The following is a 15,802-nucleotide window of genomic DNA, read 5'->3' as shown; positions in this document are numbered from 1 at the left end:
AAGACTTATACAATAGGAAGCGGATCTAAATCATGTTCATTGAGTGTATCATGATTTCTAGTCCATGGAGACGGAAGATTCTTTACAACAATAATAATCAGGGATAATCAACAGTGTCTGTCACTTAACGGCTCGATCAACGAACCGCGATTCCGTATGTGATGTTTCGTTATTATTTCAGCGCTTCCCGATACAAATTTTTCTTTTTTCATCATAAAGCTATTGATTCGTTTTTTACAATAGCTACACAAATATTGTGATTTCTTTTACTTGATAGTAGCGCGAGTAAAAATGTTTCAGTTTGACACGGTCGATGAAGATTCGCGGGGCAAATTAGATTACTGACATACATTCGAAATTCCGAAAGCAAATTCATCCCGTCTGCTCGCATTGGAACAAGATTGGCGAGATGCCTCGAGAATTATAAACTCGTCCACCTCCTCTTTGATCTTAATTTATCACAATCACTACGTCTTCATATCACTGCGGAATAAAATCAAATATTTAGACTCTATAAGTAATTTCTGCTACAGTAAATTGGAAATGTAAATATATTATTTTAGTACTCCAGATGTATTAGAATTTTAATGAGAGACTTAAATGAATTAGTAGCAATTTTTTAACTTGTATAAAAATATATATGTATATTAATTATTCTAATATTCTTTTAATGGAACATTAAATTCGTATATTAAATATAACGTGTATATATATATATATATATATATATATATATATATATATAAAATTCATTAAATATAATTAAATTTTGAAGAAGTATTTGATAGCAATAATATATTTTGATGAAAGTTGAGATATTTTACGGAGATCGATTTTATTCTCTTTAAAAATAAAAATATTTATTTTGTAAATTAAGTTTGAGGATCAAACTTTTCATGATGGATAACTTTCTTTCAAACTCCAGAAGCTAATTTGTTCTGTAATAATTTATTTATTCGTTAAATAATTCTTTACAAAAAAACGATGAACAGTACTAGATTGTACTAATGATTGAAGAAATTAGGGGCATATGCGAAATGTATAACTATTATGAATCAGTGGTCAAATGCGGATAAGTAATATAGATGTCATAAAAAAATACTTATTCTGAGTTACATATTCTGCGTCAAGTGATGCGACCATCGCATGCGAACCGTCACGGATCATACGATTTAGGTCCCCGAGGGTTTTGGGTACATCCGTTATATATTCCCGTATACACCGAACCGAATAAAATACTGATTTGATGAAATCGGAATAATATAATACTATATATATATATATATATATATATATATATATATATATATATATATATATATATATATATATATATACACAAGTAAGTCATTTTGAACGAAGAGTAACTTTGTAACACTTTGCAGGAACTTCTTAAAGCTTTAATTAAAAAAAAACAATGGCTCAAAAAAAAAAAAAAATTAATAGAAGTGTTTATTGTATAAATTAAAAATTTCTTGTGAGAGAGAAATACAAAAATTCATTGTACATGTAAGTCTAATTCTAACACATAAAATAATTAAAATATATAATATTAACAATATTATATAATATTGTTAATAAAATAATATTGACTTTCATAAATATTATATAATAATTGATAAATTCCTGAATTCAAAAATAGATTAAAAGTTTATAACTTTCAAAAATGAAGTTATCAAAAAGTTGTGTTTAATTAACAGATTCATGGAAAATGTCTAATGGATTTGTAAGACCAAATTGTTATGATTAGTATTCGTAAAGTATCCATCTTTCATGGTCCGTTTTTTTACAAAGATTTGCCGAATGAATGTATGGGGGGGATACGTACCGGTGAAGGAAGTTAATTCAGTTCATTCACGATGTAGTACCTTCGCGAACGGACTCGACGATTCACCTCGATCGAGCATACGAGTTTTTCGCGTCTTCGATTCGATGCAATCACATGTCTATCGTGAAAGAAGCCCGGATATCGCATGTGTAATTTCAAGCTGTGTTTGCGACATAGGTTGATTTATTTAACCCTATGATTATCGCAGGCGACCGTAAACACGCACACCAGACCACGTGTGTCGTGATCTCTTATCTTATAGTGTAAATGAATTGTAAATTGATTCCAATGATATATATCCTGTGTTGTTTTTTTCTATTAGGAGGAATTTAATAATCTTTTGAATTAGTCCTTGTGTTTTCGGAAATTATCACATCTCAATTATAAATGATATTAATTATAAAATATTATTTATTATGTATTATAATAATATAACACTCCAGCAGCTGTCTAATTTTCCGTGTTGTATCTAGTTCTATATAGGACGTATAGGAAATTGTGTATAATCGAAGATATATGTGCTACAAAAATAATTAAAAATAAATTAAAAAAAAAAAACATTCTATAAAATATACATATTATAAAACACAAAGTGACATTCGGATATGAAAATGTGTCTCGGCTGCATTATCAACATTAGAAGATTTTCTAAATTAAATTTTAAATATGTAAGATTCTTTTTCTATATCTAAGGCCTTATTATAATAGAGAACATTGATATAATAATCAACTTAATGAATTTTATCAATTTTAATTATTTCAATAAAATTTTTGAGTATATTCGATTATTCATAGTTACATATATTCCAATACAATATGCATGCTATAAAATTTGCTGCTAAAAATATTTAAAAAGAATTAAAGAAAAACATAAAATAATATAAAAATTTTATTAACCTAAATATATTCTTGATTATTCTTGAATAAATTAAGATGTACATTTAGATATGTCCTGAATTCACCGAGAAATGATTACACAAACGATGAGAGAAAGAGACGTTAATTAAGGAACCGTTAAATCATACAATCTTTTTACTCGAAAAGTGCTAAAAGTTTGTAAGAGTAATTCAATATGAATTTTTCACGGAGATTAAAGACATCTTCGCGGCTTGCCGCGTTAATATCGTTGATTATTGTCAACACTCGATTGTGTGGCGCCGAAACGAGCGGGGAGTATCTTCAAAAGGCAATGATCGAGCTTCAGGAATTAAATGTGCCGTCTAGCAGGATTACGATGCATGATCGATTGTCGGCGAATCATTATCAATATGCCGGCTATCAGGATAATGCGCATCGCAAGCTCAGCGCTAATAATGCTCTACAGGACATCAGGCATCAGGAAAAGCCGATCGCGAATAATGCATTAGCCGAACAAACTCAGTCTGCCGCAAACAATATAATACAATATTACGCGGTACTTCAATGAATTAATAAAAATAAAAGTATCATTTATAAAAAGTAAATTTAAAAAAAAATATAGAAATTTCCTTAGTAATTAATCTCAATTTTTGATAATTCTTTGCTATCTTTTCTATATTTCTCTTCTACTTTTAACTCTTCAAAATGCTAATATATGTCAAATTCTACAATTTTTTCTTCTTAATTTGTCACTGATGTCCAAATTTTTTAGGTACACGATTCCGCCACCACGACCAGTTATCCAAAGGTAAAACAGTCGGAGCCGCTGGTGCTCTCACGAGCAAAGCTGGCCGCGTTGTACAAACAGGCCTTGGAAAAAGGGTCAGCGATCAGCGTTGCAGCTTTGACGCAGGCACTGAATGCCGCGGGCGACAACGGCAACGAGACGCCGCAGGTCGGTCACCCGCAGCTACCGGTTAAATACCCGTTGTATAACTATTACTTCTTTCCGCTCAAGAGCTTCGCATCCGAGTTGCAGGGAGATCATCATCAGCAGCAGGCTGCGGTAAGGGAAAGTCTTGAACCTGTTGCGCCGTTAGGCGCGAGTCGCGATTTTTGTGATCACCTGGTGCACAACCCGACATTTATGCGAGCGTACAGTAGATTTGTTTTATATCCGTGATATTATGCAAATCGAGAATCGTTAGGACGAGAAAAATTGCTAGGAATCATTTTTCATGCATATAAAATGTCGATGTGTAGTACTATTTAAAATAGCAAAGAATTATAAAAGGTAAAAAAAAGTAATTATGAAATAAATATAATTAATAATTTATATATTATATATATTGAAAATTTATATTATATTAAAAGAGTAAATGCAAATTTCGAGATGCCCTTTGTATGTATCTTTATATTTGAATTTCATTAATTACGTATAGGTAGCTTCAACGTTTATTAAGAAAACTATATTCACGGTTATTCTGTATTTTAAATCTGTTATTTGGCAATTTTTTCGTATAAAAATCAGCATAAAATCGTATAAAAATCAGAATAAATACGTATAGTTTGCGTTTTTCTTTTCAGCTCGTTCCAATGTACGCGGCTACACAACCCGCAGTGAACACTCAGAAGCAACTTATGAATCCGCTTTTTGTAGCGATCGGCACGTTTATCAGCATGGCTCTTCTGTTCATGATGGGTGTGCTATTTCTACCAAAATTGCCGAACCTCGAGCTTTTTAATGCGCGAGTAGCCGACAACGACGATTTTCTGCGTCTAACGACTTTCGTGATGAATGCCATAGACGGACGCAATCGTTGGAGGAATTTCAGCACAACTAGCTGAGAATACGTGTGATACGGTGTAAAAATTATCGCAAAGATTTTGAAAACATTCAGCAAACATATTGGTTAAAGTTTGCGCGAATATAATATTTGAATCGACCATAAAAAAATATGCATGGAAAGAAATAATGTACATATTAATATAAAATAGTATTAAATTTTAGTGAAAGACAAAAACTATACTCTCTATTTTGTCAGAAATTTAAATATAATTATATAAAGACGTAATATAAAAAATTTAGAATTGATTAATATTATATTTAATCGAAAAGGATTAATATAAGATTGACATTAACGAAAGATAATATTTATTTTTAGTATAACATTATAATATACTATTTATTTTAAAAATGAAATAAATTTTTGTACATATATAAATATCGATATAATATATTGACCACCGAAGATCATCAGTAATTAAACATATGTCGATAATGAAAGTATCATTAAATAGTATTATGCGAGTCTACAAATGTTGTGATTTCTTTTGTAGTATAGTAATAATAAAAGAAATAGAGATAAATAGTGCACTCTGGCTGCTCGGGGAATGTGGACGTATGTATGTATGTATGCATGGACGAAATATATGAAAATTGCTTTCTATTCTGCAATATACGTACCTATCAGTTTTCGCTATATCTCGTCACTTCGCGACAGGAAGATATACAAATCGCAGAGTCTGTACAGTACCAGAAGAATGGAAGGGAAGGCACATATTGGGGCATTATACGTCATATATATAATACTTTGCCCCATATTTCCATTTAACTACTTAATTGTCAGTCAGTTCGATTGGCAGTTTCTTTCTCTGCTGCCTTTCTTTTCAACATTTGCCTCTGATGCTCATACTCGAAGTCCTCCTCACTCAAGTTCAACCTCTGAATCTAAAATTTAAATTTTTTATTAAATTATAAATGTTATAACATTTTTTGTATATAATCCCTTTTATCATACACACACACACACACACACACACATACGATCCTGTAAAAATTTCTATGGCTGCTTTACATTTAAATTTTTACTAATTTTAACATAAATATATATTACAAAAAAAAAACTAATACTTGATAGATCAAAGCTTCCTCTTCCATGATATGTTGGGGCGGGTTTCTTAGAACTTGGAGAGTTTCGTATGTCGTCGGGCAACGCTTAACAAGGGATGTACGACCCAGACTACCCTTCAACAATACTAAGCCTACTTTGAAAATCACTTTCACGCCTTCGCAAAGGAACATGTCCCATATGCGTAAAATACTTTCCCACGGCAACGTTCGCGTATAAACGCACAAGAACCATTCAGTCATATACAGAATTGGCTCCATTTTTTGTTTTTTCTGAAATGGTATAATATTTAATTAATTATTCATGTATATACGTGTGATTATATAATCAGTCTATAACAATAAAATTAAATCAGTTTTTTCAGACAACGTTATCTGACTCCTATTCTTTTAATATACACATATATACACATGCACATCAAGAAAAATGAAACTATTGTTTTAATAGCTACACTGGCATTCTCTTTAAAATATTATATTATACGTAGTTAAAATTCACTTTTTATATTTTCAAAATATAAATACTTTTTTTAAAATAATTACACATACATACAATTATATTAAAAAATTTTGCAATATATACTATATTATATGTACTAACTAAATGCTTGTATGCAACAGGAGAGACTCTCTTGAGAAGAGCAAACAGAATATCTCCATCACGCAGTAATGTTTCCATGCCCTGACTGTAATACCCAACGAGATACTTGTCACATATCGCAACGAGGCACCAAAACGCTTGCACTGCTGGCATATGCATCAGTAGAAACGCGGCGATAGGCGCTTGAGCTTGACAGTAACCCACTTTACTGTTCAAAATGGAGTATGCCTTGAGGACTTGGAAGAGCTCTTGCTGTCCAGGTGCGTTGTCGACGAACATTTCATGATGCGGGAATTGACGATGAAGATCTTTTTTGATGTCCTCTATGTATTTGGGATCACCAGGCCGTTTGATCAGTTCTTCATACAAGTTTGGATTCTCATTCATTAGAAGTTGACCACCACAGAGATTCAACCAGGCGCGCAGTCTTACGGAAGGCGGTATACCTTTACGACATCTCTCGCGGACCTTGCGATAATTTGTTGTCATGAAAAGACTCCAATTATTCAGCATCTGTATCCATTTTCTTTCTCTTCGCAGTATCACATCAGGTGGTATGGATTGCTTCCTATGTGATTAACAGTTATTTTACTGAGATAGCTTCCTTGTCACATTATAGGATTAACTGCAATCACCTTTCTGGACTGTATTGCGAACCACCTAGAAATCCATGACGATCAGGTACAGTGGAGATCACCGAACCACATTGGTATATACTACTGGCCTCTGATTCAGTTTCCCCATTCAACTCCTCCTCCTCATTACGTGATGTAGCTGTGGCAGCCATAGCATCTTTCTATTTTTCTGTATAATATTATTCATTAATATAAGCCCACATATTTATTAGTAAATTAAAAAGATACAAAACAAAATGAGCACATATCAATTGCATTTAGAATAACATATACTGTGTAATTATCATAATTGCATCTATTTTGACTTTATAATATATTTACTTTACTATTAAATTATATATTAATTATTATCATTATATATTAATTTATAATAAAAAGAAAAAAAATTGCCGCTAATTTTACAAACTAGCTTATAATAGAAATTCTGTGTTTTAGATATACATATAGGCACACAAAATATATATAATTCCAAATATATAATACTGTATGTAAGATACATAACATTTCGGGAAACAGCGCAAATAACATGCGAAATATAACATTCCGTTAGCCAATTATCTCAATATTTTTACCGGATTGGCACACTCGAAATAAACATCGATTCGTTGAATAAATGTATATCTTACATTATTTTATCGCACGCCACGTATTAGCGTATCTATTTACGCCTACTTGGTAATTGACAGTTTATAGTAGTTAAACGTCCACGTAGAGAGAATCAAGCCCTATTTCCCGTCTCATAAATATACAAGAAGGACAGCAAAAAGTACAGTTTTCACGGCAACTATTTGCGGATGTTCTTCGTTTCGTATCTTTATGTTAGGTAGTGGGAGAAGATGGCCAAACCGATAACCGATACGAGATTTCTTTTTCTTTTTTCTTTCTTCGTCCTGATTTGGGCACGGTATGTACTATACTTGATAATGGAACGCTATGTACTTTCACTCTACAAATATTTACATTCGCGACACGAATGGGCGAGTGCAGCTGCGAAATATGCGCGAGTAGGCGTATCCTTTATCGCGGAGGGGGATAACTGATACTTGCCGTGAGTCTTCGCCGAATTTGACATTTCGAGTTTCGAGGCACGAGCGTACGCACGCACGATTCACTTGGATTTTCACTGTGTTGTATGTATACACAATTGTATACATAACACACGCGTGCGCCACGCACACACGCTACGCACTACGCGTTGTGTCAGTCATGAAAAACGAAAAGTACGTATATATAGATGATCATGCGGTTCTATAGACTAGATAATGTATATTATTTTGGAAATAAAACCTGATTGGCTTATTTTGGACATGCACATTCTATTGGTTAGAAATGTCATTCCTCTCTTTGTCATTGGGAGTCTATGACAAAACTATGTATAGCCTTTACCCTTTACAAAGATTTTCCCGCCAAATGCGATATTCTTCGGCCACTTTTATGTTGACGACTTGTGCAGCTTATGTGTATAACGATTTCATTTTCAGTTTCTCAATTTTATAGTAACTACAAAGAAACATTTACTTGCATCGGTCATAATTATTTACCAAGTCTTTCGGAATAATATAAACAGATCGATTTCTCCTGTTCCAAAAGCTGATCGTAAATAACAACATGGTAAAGTGTATACAAATGAATAAAATAAGAATTATGATAAATAACAATTATGCAAATAAAACATCTCTGATAATCTTTATATAATGTTATATATATATATATATTATATAATTTAAGATCTGATATATATATATATATATATATATGTGTAATATTTATGTTTATATTATACATATGTATTACACATGCCTTAAATAGTAATATAATATACTGTGTATATATTTTTGTAATTAAGAAAAGTAAAATATTTAATTTTATATGCATTTACTAGAGTCAGCATAGCTCTCCTGTACGGTCCGAACGGCATACTGATGCAATGACTTCTCCTGCACCTAATATAGATGAGCCATTTGAAGATGAATCTGAATTACTTGGGGAAGATAATAATGCTAATAATGAGGAAGAAGAGGAGGGAGAAGAATTATTTGGAGATAATATGGAGGCGTAAGAATTTGACATTTTTAAAATATTAGTTTTTATATAACACTTGTAGAAAAATATTAACTTATAATAGATATAAACTAATACTTGATGTTTAAAAGAATGAACTAAATATTAAAATACTACATATATATTACATGTATATTTTATTAAAACATAATTTTAAAAAAATTAGAATGCAATAATAATAAAATTATTCTTTCTTATGATAGGGATTATCGGCCTATGTCAGCATTGGACAGATATGATCCAAATCTACTTGATGATTCAGAATACTCAGAAATGTCTCAGGGTGAACGTGTAGCTGCAGAAACAGAAATGCGAAAAAGAGATCGTGCAGCTGGTATCATAAGAGATGATCGTGATCTGCTTTATGGTAACTTACTCTTTTTCTATTCAAAGCAAAGGGCAAAATTATATTAATTATAAATTATAAAATAACCAATTGTAAATTATAAAATAGAACTAATCAATTCTTATACAATAATTTATAAAAGCCAGAGAAATGTCTTCATAAAATAATGGAATATTTGTCAACAAGCAGATATTTTATTTTAGATATTTTATACTTTTAGATGAAAGTGATGAAGAAGATGTGCAAGCACGTAAGCGACGTATGGCTGAAAAGGCTGCTGCTGGTATAATAGAAGATGCAGAAGTAAAAATCTTTTCATATTATATAAGTATAAGTAGTATGTATCCTTTGAATAATATTTTCTTAATTAATTCAGATGGTTGAATCCATCGAAAATTTAGAGGATACTAAAGGACACTCAGTAAAGGAATGGGTCATGATGCTAGGACCACGAACGGAAATTTCGAATCGCTTTAAAAGCTTTCTTCGTACTCATACAAATTCCAAGGGACAGTACATGTATAAAGAGCGTATTCGCCACATGTGTGAAAGTAATCAGGTATATCAAATCTTGAATATATATATATATATATATATATATATATGTAAAATTCTAAAAGAAAGTTCTAATTTAAAATTTTTCTTAATTTTTTTTTTTAATTTATTTGTAATAAACTTAATTTATAGAACTAGAATCATAGAATAATTTTATTTTATACTTGAAGAAAAAGTGTAGAAAGTGAAGAAATATTTTATTTTTTAATTTTTTTAATTTTATATTTTTTTAATATAAGATTTTTTCCTTATTTTTACAAAAATAATTGTTTTTATTTCACAATATTAAATTTATTTAATAGTGATTTTATTTCATGAGGTTCTTGTGTTTCTTTTATTTTAATAGTCCAGTTTCATAGTGGAATTTCCCATTCTTGCCAGTAAGGAACATGTTTTGGCCTATTTTTTACCAGAGGCACCGTTTCAAATGCTCGAGATATTCGACGAAGTTGCAAAGGAATTGGTGCTGACAATTTTTCCCAGTTATGAAAGAGTCACATCAGAAATTCACGTGAGAATATCGGAATTGCCGTTGATCGAAGAATTGCGCACATTCAGGTAAAGATGTAGATTTGATGTTTGTTACACCTAATTAATATCATTTTATTTAGCCTGTGCGCAATCTAAACAATGCAAATGGCATATTAAAATAATATGTTGTTTTTATTTCATTATAACAGAAAACTCCACTTGAATCAATTAGTTCGAACTCTTGGAGTTGTAACAGCGACTACGGGAGTCTTGCCTCAATTATCAGTAGTGAAGTACGATTGTACGAAATGCGGTTACGTTCTCGGGCCATTCGTTCAATCTCAAAACACAGAAGTCAAACCGGGCTCGTGTCCCGAGTGTCAAAGCGTTGGTCCATTCATGGTCAGTCAAAGTTCTACATTTTACTCTTACATTGTCATTTCATTATTTAAAACATTCTTATTTGTGTGTAATTATAAATACGTCGTCTTCCAGATCAATATGGAACAAACTATATACAGAAATTATCAAAAGATAACGGTACAAGAATCCCCGGGTAGAATACCCGCTGGCAGAATACCACGTAGTAAAGATTGCATTCTGCTGTCCGATCTTTGTGATCGTTGTAAGCCTGGGGACGAGATAGATGTTACCGCTATTTACACCAATAATTATGATGGTTCTTTGAACACTGAACAGGTAAAATTAAATTTTTAATTCATATTATAGGTAATTATATCTCATATAATACTTTCCTAATATTATTTTATCTGGCTGACATGTTAAAAAAGTAATTTTATAATAGAAAGAAATTTTCTAATTTATTATGTTTCTACAGGGCTTCCCGGTATTCTCTACAGTACTATTAGCTAATTATTTATTTGTCAAAGATTCGAAAGAAATTGTAGACTCACTGACGGAAGAGGACATCTCGAGTATACTCTCTCTAAGTAAAGATCAACGAATCGCGGATCGCATTGTTGCGAGTATCGCGCCTTCGATCTACGGACACGAGAACATTAAAAGAGCACTGGCACTAGCAATATTCAGTGGTGAACCAAAGAATCCTGGTACTTATTTTACATTCCAATCATTTTATCAATCTAAAGATATGTTCTTTCATTGTTCATTATATTGAATATTATCATATGTAGGCAACAAGCACAAGGTTCGCGGTGACATAAATGTCTTATTGTGTGGAGATCCTGGCACTGCCAAATCACAGTTTTTGAAATATGTGGAAAAGGTGGCACCTAGAGTGGTCTTCACGACAGGTCAGGGCGCTTCAGCTGTTGGTTTGACCGCTTATGTAAGAAGATCGCCCGTCAGCAGAGAATGGACCTTGGAAGCTGGAGCTTTGGTCCTTGCCGATCACGGAATATGCCTCATTGATGAGTTCGACAAAGTATGTATTTATATAATTTAGATGATACTAACATATGTTAATATCAAAAACTGTAATATTATAAGTATCAATATGAGTATTTTAATAATTATTGTTAAAAATTAACAATATTTATATCAATTATAATATAGATAATTAATAGATTAATTAATTATTAATTATTTATGTATATATGTAATTTATACAACTTTAATTATAAGTTACTTATAAAATTTACTCCATAGTTTAATGAGAATAATTATTAAAGGCATCTAATTTCCATTTTTCTAGATGAACGATCAGGACAGAACGTCTATCCACGAAGCTATGGAGCAGCAAAGTATTTCTATCTCGAAGGCTGGTATCGTTACATCTCTCCATGCTAGGTGCGCAGTGATAGCTGCATCTAATCCTATCGGTGGCCGATACGATCCCAGTATGACTTTTGCAGAAAATGTATGTATTTCTAACATCTTTTAATTCTGCTTTTTTCATATAATCATGACTTATAAAATTTCATGCAGGTGGATCTATCGGAACCGATTCTCTCGCGATTCGACGTGTTGTGCATAGTCAAGGACGAAGTCGATCCCATGCAGGATCGTCATCTGGCTAAATTTGTTGTTAACTCGCACATCAAGCATCATCCGACAAGCACGGAGAGAACACAGGCCGTGGAATTAGATCCTGTCACACAGAGGCTATGTATTCCACAAGATCTTCTCAAAAAGTATATTGTTTATGCAAAGCAAAACGTACATCCGAAGCTGACTAATATTGATCAAGATAAAGTTGCTAAATTATATAGTCAGTTGAGGCAGGAAAGCTTGGTGAGTCAGTAAAATAAGAGAATGCTATCTATTTATATATATTCTTGAATAATTTTGAAAAAGTGATTAAGGAAATATATATAAATACTATTCTTAAATGTTAAAAAGTTTTACATGTTGTATACATTATTACATTACAGGCGACCGGAAGCTTGCCGATTACCGTGCGTCATATAGAAAGTATTATTCGTATGTCAGAAGCTAGTGCCAAAATGCACTTGAGAGATCACGTTCAAGAAAGTGATATGAATCTTGCTATCAGAATAGTTCTCGATAGTTTTGTAGATACACAAAAGTATTCTGTTATGAAATCTATGCGTCAGGTATTCCTTTAGTTTCTTTTTTATGTTTAGCTTTAATCTGCATTTAATCTGAAAAGATCTAAATTTTTTCTAATATACATGTAAACTTTATTACAGACGTTCCAGAAATATCTATCATATAAAAAAGATCACAGTGAACTCCTGTATTACATACTACGACAAATAACTTTAGACACTTTGGCATTTCAAAAAGCTTTGCATGGTGGACGTATCACAACTGTCGAAATTTCAGAAAAGGATTTATTGGAACGGGTAATATAAAAAGGATTTAAATTAAATTTGAAAATTATATTGAGTTAACAAAGTATATAATCACCCAAATTATTTTAACAGCTTGGGCTAAAAAAGATTTTTATCTTATTTTACCTTTTATATCTAATTTATACATAAATCTTATATTTTTATTATTTTCAACATCGTAAATATAAAATCTTTTTATATTCAAATATCGAGTTCTTATAATTTTCATTCACTTTTTCATTTCACATATTTTTATATAAGAAATAAAATTTATTTTAGCTTATTTTATATTAATATTAATGTTTTATGGGTTACAGGCAAAACAAATTGATATACACAATCTGCATCCATTTTATGAAAGTGACATATTTAAAACAAACAATTTTGTTTATGAATCAAGAAGAAAGGTAATAGTGCAAACTCTGCCTGAAGGTATCGAAGATTGATCTGGAAAAAATGACGTTATATTTTTGCATACATATGAATATTTGAATTATATTAAATAACTTTTTTATATATAAAATTTTCATATTGCATTGAAATGCCTGATATTTCTTCCATGTCATTGTTGAACAGTGTTACACAATTATTGCGATATTCCGTTAAATACATTAAATTATATTCATAATCAAATATTAATTGTGTTATTTTTATTTAAGTATGCATGCACAATAGTAGCAAAAATAATGTATTATATTTAAATGTCCATTCTATAATAATAACTAGTAATAGATGTTCATAATTACATTCAATATCAAAATTTTTAAAAGTTTCTTATGAAAATAATAACATATAATAAATGCTGATGCAATACAATTTTGTTTTATATCTGGTGGTGACAAAATATAATAAGTTATAACATATATATATATATATATATATATATATATATATATGTATGTCATATTTCATATTTATACTTATACTTATAATAAAATTATACATCACTATACATATTTCATATAAAAATTAATTTTACAAAAGTGTTCAAATAATTTTAATATGATAATTATGTAGTCAAAAAATAAACTGAAAAAGATTTTACTTTAACTAAATATATTTTATATATCAATTTGTGAGAAAAAAATATTTAATTTTACAATTTACATATACAATTTAATAGACAAAACTATTTTCTCACAGATGTTCTACATATTTTTAGTTTTCACTTTTTTTTTCATCAAATTTGTTTAATGGTAGAATAACTTTGCATAGAACAATAATTATAATATTATAAAAAAACATGACAGAGTAGCCAGAAGGAAATTTCTTTTTGGCTCATTGTGTGATCTGTGCTATTTTTTAGAAGCGCCACAACTGCTACTACTAGTACTGCTATTATTACTACTACTACTGCTACTACTACTACTACTACTGCTACTAGATACACTATCACTAGAGTCTGATTCACTATCTGATGAAGAACTGCTGCTACTACTTTCGCTACTACTAGAATCTTCACTACTAGAAGAACTTGAGTCACTCGAACTGCTGGATTCTTCTTTCCTCATTTTCTTTCTGACATGATTCTTTTTTGTTTCCTTATTTGGCGTCTGACTAAAATACAAAAATACAATATATTTAAAGTCAGTGTTAAATTTATTCAAATATAAGTAATGTTTCATCCCTTATATTAGGATCAAAAATGTTTAACACTTTTAACTTTGGACATATTTTATTTATTGTACACTTTCTTTTATGCATATATATATATATATATATATATATATGTATATATATATATATATATATATATATATATATTCATTTATGTATATTTAAAAAAAAAAGAGGAATATTATTTAAAAAAAATTTAATTTGGATGAATAATATCCTTGAAGTCAAAATACTTCTGATTTTTAAAAGTTAGAAAAACCTTATCTTTTTCAAGTATTTCAAGAAACATGATTTTCCAGGAAAAATATTATGTATATGTATATAACAAAAGAACTCACATAGCATGCGAATTATTATCCTGTTGCTGCTGCAGAGCCTTCTTCAATTGTGATGTACGAGAGGATCTGTGCAGATATTTCCTTTTACCTTTACATTCGTAACTCCAGTGTCCCATTTCCAGGCACTTTTGACAACGAACTCCTTGCGGAAACGGGTCCCTACAAATTTGAAGAAAGATCAGAAAAATTGTAAGCGTCATATTGTCACTCTTATACGTGATATTTTATCTTCGCATTATAAGTCGCAAATACTTACGCTTTTTTCAACAACTTTATACCATTCGAACTCATGATTCCGTCAGCATAATCAAAGAGATTTTAAAATGAATGATTAAACGATCACGTTTCTGTGTTCTGTATCTCGTATTCTGAATTCTAAACTTTGTTTACATGCAAGGAATCTCTTGTTCGCAAGTGTTCGCAAAGCTACAGTTTCTAACGCGTGTCAGAATTATGAGAACTTTTCATTTGTCGATAAGTATGGTCATTGGTTGGAAATCTCAGCCAATGACATTTCACAAAAATCACACTACTTAAATAATCTAATATATATATATATATATATATATATATATATATATATATATATATATATATATGTATAGGCGCGTTCGGAGAGACGCTATTAGCGCTAACAGCGTCGTTCTATCTTTGTTGAACTTTTAATGAGTGACAAAGATAGAATGACACTGTTAGCGCTAATAGTGTCTCCTCGAACGCGCTTTATATATTCTATGCTTTCAAATTTCGATATCGGGTAATATATACTAATTTGAATTTTGAATTAAAATATAAGAAACTAAT

At 30.7% G+C, this 15,802-nt stretch overlaps 4 protein-coding genes across 8 annotated transcripts; 2 read left to right on the top strand and 2 right to left on the bottom strand.

Annotated features, from left to right (window-relative positions):
• Positions 1-1,636: 1,636 nt before the first annotated feature.
• Positions 1,637-4,746, top strand: LOC140675097 (uncharacterized). Of its 2 annotated transcripts, none has more exons than XM_072909163.1 (4): positions 1,637-2,091; positions 2,774-3,242; positions 3,459-3,752; positions 4,274-4,746. In XM_072909163.1, the coding sequence occupies exons 2-4, from the start codon at positions 2,901-2,903 to the stop codon at positions 4,532-4,534; spliced, it is 897 nt and encodes a 298-aa protein (XP_072765264.1). In that variant the 5' UTR covers positions 1,637-2,091; positions 2,774-2,900; the 3' UTR covers positions 4,535-4,746. The 2 variants fall into 2 exon arrangements, with proteins under 2 accessions (XP_072765264.1, XP_072765263.1); XM_072909162.1 differs by having other exon boundaries at positions 1,637-2,496.
• Positions 4,747-5,086: 340 nt separating this feature from the next.
• On the bottom strand, positions 5,087-8,021 carry Wkd (TBC1 domain family member whacked). 3 transcript variants are annotated; one of them, XM_072909160.1, is made up of 5 exons: positions 7,881-8,021; positions 6,834-7,002; positions 6,199-6,766; positions 5,601-5,870; positions 5,087-5,417 (listed from the first exon to the last, which is right to left on the bottom strand). In XM_072909160.1, the coding sequence occupies exons 2-5, from the start codon at positions 6,983-6,985 to the stop codon at positions 5,313-5,315; spliced, it is 1,095 nt and encodes a 364-aa protein (XP_072765261.1). In that variant the 5' UTR covers positions 6,986-7,002; positions 7,881-8,021; the 3' UTR covers positions 5,087-5,312. The 3 variants fall into 3 exon arrangements, with proteins under 3 accessions (XP_072765261.1, XP_072765260.1, XP_072765262.1); XM_072909159.1 differs by lacking the exon at positions 7,881-8,021 and adding an exon at positions 7,460-7,870; XM_072909161.1 differs by lacking the exon at positions 7,881-8,021 and adding an exon at positions 7,680-7,870.
• Positions 7,924-13,678, top strand: Mcm2 (DNA replication licensing factor Mcm2). Of its 2 annotated transcripts, XM_072909142.1 has the most exons (16): positions 7,924-8,053; positions 8,315-8,444; positions 8,716-8,888; positions 9,098-9,261; positions 9,461-9,543; positions 9,617-9,799; positions 10,142-10,353; positions 10,476-10,668; positions 10,762-10,965; positions 11,105-11,336; positions 11,421-11,671; positions 11,942-12,106; positions 12,175-12,480; positions 12,621-12,803; positions 12,900-13,055; positions 13,361-13,678. In XM_072909142.1, the coding sequence occupies exons 2-16, from the start codon at positions 8,442-8,444 to the stop codon at positions 13,487-13,489; spliced, it is 2,637 nt and encodes an 878-aa protein (XP_072765243.1). In that variant the 5' UTR covers positions 7,924-8,053; positions 8,315-8,441; the 3' UTR covers positions 13,490-13,678. The 2 variants fall into 2 exon arrangements, with proteins under 2 accessions (XP_072765243.1, XP_072765242.1); XM_072909141.1 differs by lacking the exon at positions 7,924-8,053 and having other exon boundaries at positions 8,216-8,444.
• A 481-nt stretch (positions 13,679-14,159) lies between these two features.
• On the bottom strand, positions 14,160-15,407 carry LOC140675101 (uncharacterized). Its single transcript, XM_072909170.1, has 3 exons — positions 15,255-15,407; positions 14,999-15,157; positions 14,160-14,600 (listed from the first exon to the last, which is right to left on the bottom strand). Exons 1-3 carry the CDS (start codon positions 15,287-15,289, stop codon positions 14,339-14,341), a joined length of 456 nt encoding a protein of 151 aa, XP_072765271.1. The 5' UTR covers positions 15,290-15,407; the 3' UTR covers positions 14,160-14,338.
• Between the last annotated feature and the right edge of the window lie 395 nt (positions 15,408-15,802).

Source organism: Anoplolepis gracilipes, chromosome 17 (assembly GCF_047496725.1).
Source record: "Anoplolepis gracilipes chromosome 17, ASM4749672v1, whole genome shotgun sequence".
NCBI lineage: Eukaryota > Metazoa > Arthropoda > Insecta > Hymenoptera > Formicidae > Anoplolepis > Anoplolepis gracilipes.
Note: the sequence above shows the minus strand (reverse complement) of the source record. Positions and strands in the feature narration are given on the sequence as shown.